General features: G+C 47.0%; 1 protein-coding gene across 1 annotated transcript in view; it reads right to left on the minus strand.

The window, feature by feature from the left end:
• Nucleotides 1–3,305, minus strand: part of PQBP1 (polyglutamine binding protein 1) — a 10,118-nt gene that overhangs the window by 3,330 nt on the left and 3,483 nt on the right. The window contains exons 3-4 of the mRNA XM_015418124.1: nucleotides 1,343–1,454; nucleotides 1,119–1,228 (exon numbers count right to left, since the gene is read on the minus strand). Of these exons, the coding sequence (XP_015273610.1) occupies nucleotides 1,119–1,228; nucleotides 1,343–1,454 (222 nt within the window). The remainder of the gene's footprint in view (nucleotides 1–1,118; nucleotides 1,229–1,342; nucleotides 1,455–3,305) is intronic.

Consider the following 3,305-nt stretch of genomic DNA (forward strand, 5'->3'; position numbering starts at 1 on the left):
GAAGAGCCCTCCCGGATCAGTCCATCTAGTCCAGCATCCTGCCACACGCAATGGTCAACCAGTTCCTTTGGTTGGCATAGTGGCCCAGGCCTTCCCCTGATGTTGCCTCCTGGCTTTGTGATTCGGAGGCTTAGTACCTCTAAATGTAGAGGCTCCCCTCAGTCACCATGGCTAGTAACCAATGTTCCCTCTAAGCTGTGGAGTCTTGTGAGCAAAAATTCTACTTTGTGAGCGAGCGATTTGGCCACTGCAGAAATTAGTTTGCTCTGGAGCCGTCCCTTCCTGAGCTAAGACAAAAATGTGTGAGCTAGCTAAAAAGGCTAAAAACCTGTGAGCTAGCTCACACTAACTCAGCTTAGAGGGAACACTGCTAGTAACTACTGATAGACTTGCCCTCCGTGAATCTAATCCTCTTCTTCTGAAAGCAGCGGCAGTTGACGGTCGTTAGTTTCTTATTAAAAGCAAAGGTGGCAGGCTGATGAAGGCCTTGCCACAGCCAGTTGGCTCAATGAGTCGGGGACAGCGGCGTGTGCTTGAACCGCTACTCACCCCCACCTTCTTTGGCACCCCCTTCATGGCAATCACCATGCTTAATAATCTGAGGATGTGCATTACTGCCAGGTACCAAACCAATGCTTGAGCTGCGGTGGCTCAAGTGGTTAAAAGGCTGAACTGCAGGCTGCGGAAGGTCGGTAGTTCAGCAGTTTGAGACCCGAGTGCGCCGCATGACGGAGTGAGCTCCCGTCTCTGGCCCCAGCTCCTGCCAACCAAGCAGTTCGAAAGCAAGAAATTGCAAGTAGATAAATAGGTACCAGTTCGGTGGGAAGGTAACAGCGTTCCGTGCGCCTTGGTGTCTAGTCATGCCGGCCACATGACCACGGAAACGTCTTCGGACAGCGCTGGCTCTTCGGCTTTGAAACGGAGATGAGCACCGCAACCCTAGAGTCGGATTCAACTGGCTTTCGAGCAAGGGAACCTTTACCTTTACCCAAACCAATGACAAGCACACCTTCTATCCCTTCTGGACGCCTAGATCCCCACCTTGCCCCCTTCTCCGAGAGCCCCGGTTGCCAACTTTGCAGCGAGAGCCCGCACAAGCCACCCACAGCCAATCTCACCAAAGCTGCTCTTCAGCTTCTTGGCTGCTTTCGTGATCACGGAGTTGGGGTCGTTGGGCGAGAGCCAGGAGACCAGATCGGACTCGATGTTCCAGTAGTAAGGGAAGCCGCTACAGGGAAAGACGAGGGAAGGTTTCATTCGTCGCCGGGGCCGGCATCTGCGGCCATCAAGAGCTCCCACAGGTTTGGGGAGGAAACTCCAGGCTGCTGCTTCATGGCCTTACCAGATGGGGTCGATGACTTTGTACCAGTTCGGTGGCAGGTTCTCGATCCTCGTGGCTTCGTAATCCACGTGGTCGTCGTCATAGTCTTCGGCGATGATTTCTTCCTCCGGCTCTGTTGGGAGAAGCGGGCGAGTCAGTGAGGGGATTATGCTTTTTTCCCCCTGCGGGAAGTCAGAAGGGGGGGGGTTATCAGGAGAAAGGGATATATGATAATGTGTAAGGTGATATACAATATGACTTATTGATATATCCTAATAAAATTGTTTTTAATAAATAAAGAAAGAAAGAACACATAAATGAACAATATAAATAAATCCATCGTGACGCCAAATATAAATCAACCGGCCTTATCATACGCAATTAAAAAAAAAAATCACTGCTCACCTAAAAGGCAACTTACGACACTAAAACCACAGAAATAAGGTAAAAACAGCATCAAGACAGATAACAAATTTAAAATATTAACATTAAAATGTATTAAAATATGTGGCTAGCACCATAACGCTAACAGAAACAACCCAGACGTGGAGATTATCCTCCAAAGGCCAACTTGAACAATGCGGCCTTGCATGCCCTGTGGAAACGAAACAAGTCTGGCACGGCACAGGTGTCACCTGAGAGTGCGTTCCACAAGGCAGGGGCCGCAACTGAGAAGGCCCTTCTCCTGGTGGCTCCAAACAACAAGGGGAAAAGACTAATGTCACAGGAGTCCCAAACAGACAAATTCCACTAGTAGAAAACACCATCGAAGATTGCCAAAACAATATATTCAACAATTATAAAGTTGGTGGTGTCACAACAACATGAATGCATACTGTAACCAGTGTTCCCTCTAAGTGTAACTTGATAGGAGGAGTCCACATAGTCAAAACATTTTCCAGACAGCCTTTGCAAAGACGCCCCTTCTAGATACTTGGAAGATGTGCGTTTCCTTCGACTTCTTCAGTTCGCCGGCTGTGTAAGTGGAACCTGATTTCAGCAATTTCAACAGACCACAAGGTTTATAGTGTAAGAAGCCAATCATAGGCTTAATATACTGTTTTAGCAATCTTTTTTTTAAAAGACTTTATTTATAATTTTTTGAAAATATAACATTTAACACAAACTGTAAACTGCATTAGTTGATAGTACTTCATGTCTAACAGTATAGAAGTGACGATCTATACAGTAACTGAGAAACAAACACAATTTTAGATAGTTCAAAAGAATAAGAGTTTCTGGTAATGACGATTATTAGGAACAAAGTTCTTGTTGTTGTTGTTGTTCAGTCTCACAGTCGAGTCCGACTCTTTGCGACCCCATGGACCAAGTCCCGCCAGGCCCTCCTGTCTTCTGCTGTCCTCTGAAGTTGGCTCAATTTCATGTTCGTTGCATCTATGACACTGTCTAACCATCTCATCCTTTGCCGTCCCCGTCTTCTTTGACCTCCAGTCTTTCCGAGCCTCAGGGTCTTCTCCAGTGAGTGCTCCCTTCTCATTTGGTGGCCAAAGTATTTGAGCTTCAGCTTCAGGATCTGGCCTTCCAGGGAACAGTCTTGCTTGGAATTTACGTAAACTACTGCCCGAGGTGAGGGCCGCATTCTGTGAGGCCATTTTCCCCAATAGAAAATGTTCCCAAATCTTGTTTTTCCAAGAAATCAAGGTAGGGGTTTTTTATCTTTCCATTTCTGAGCTATAGCAAGTCTAGCAATGGCAAGGAGAGTATTAATTAAAAACCTTGTTGTGTTATTGACCATTGGCTCCGACCAGAGGTCAAGCAGGAGGATCTCCGGGAGGTCAGGTAAGCGAGTTCCTGTTATGTGTTATATCTGGTCAATGATTTGGATCTTGTTCTGGCAATCTTTGATGGTGTTTTCTACTAGTGGAATTTGTATATTTGGGACTTCCCCCGGTGACAGCTAACGGAGCCACCGTGGAGCCAGGCACCTGCAAGGGGTCCCTAGAAAAAGACCAAAGGGAGAGCG

Source organism: Gekko japonicus, unplaced genomic scaffold, assembly GCF_001447785.1.
Source record: "Gekko japonicus isolate JY-2015 unplaced genomic scaffold, Gekko_japonicus_V1.1 scaffold1548, whole genome shotgun sequence".
NCBI classification, from domain to species: Eukaryota; Metazoa; Chordata; class Lepidosauria; order Squamata; family Gekkonidae; genus Gekko; species Gekko japonicus.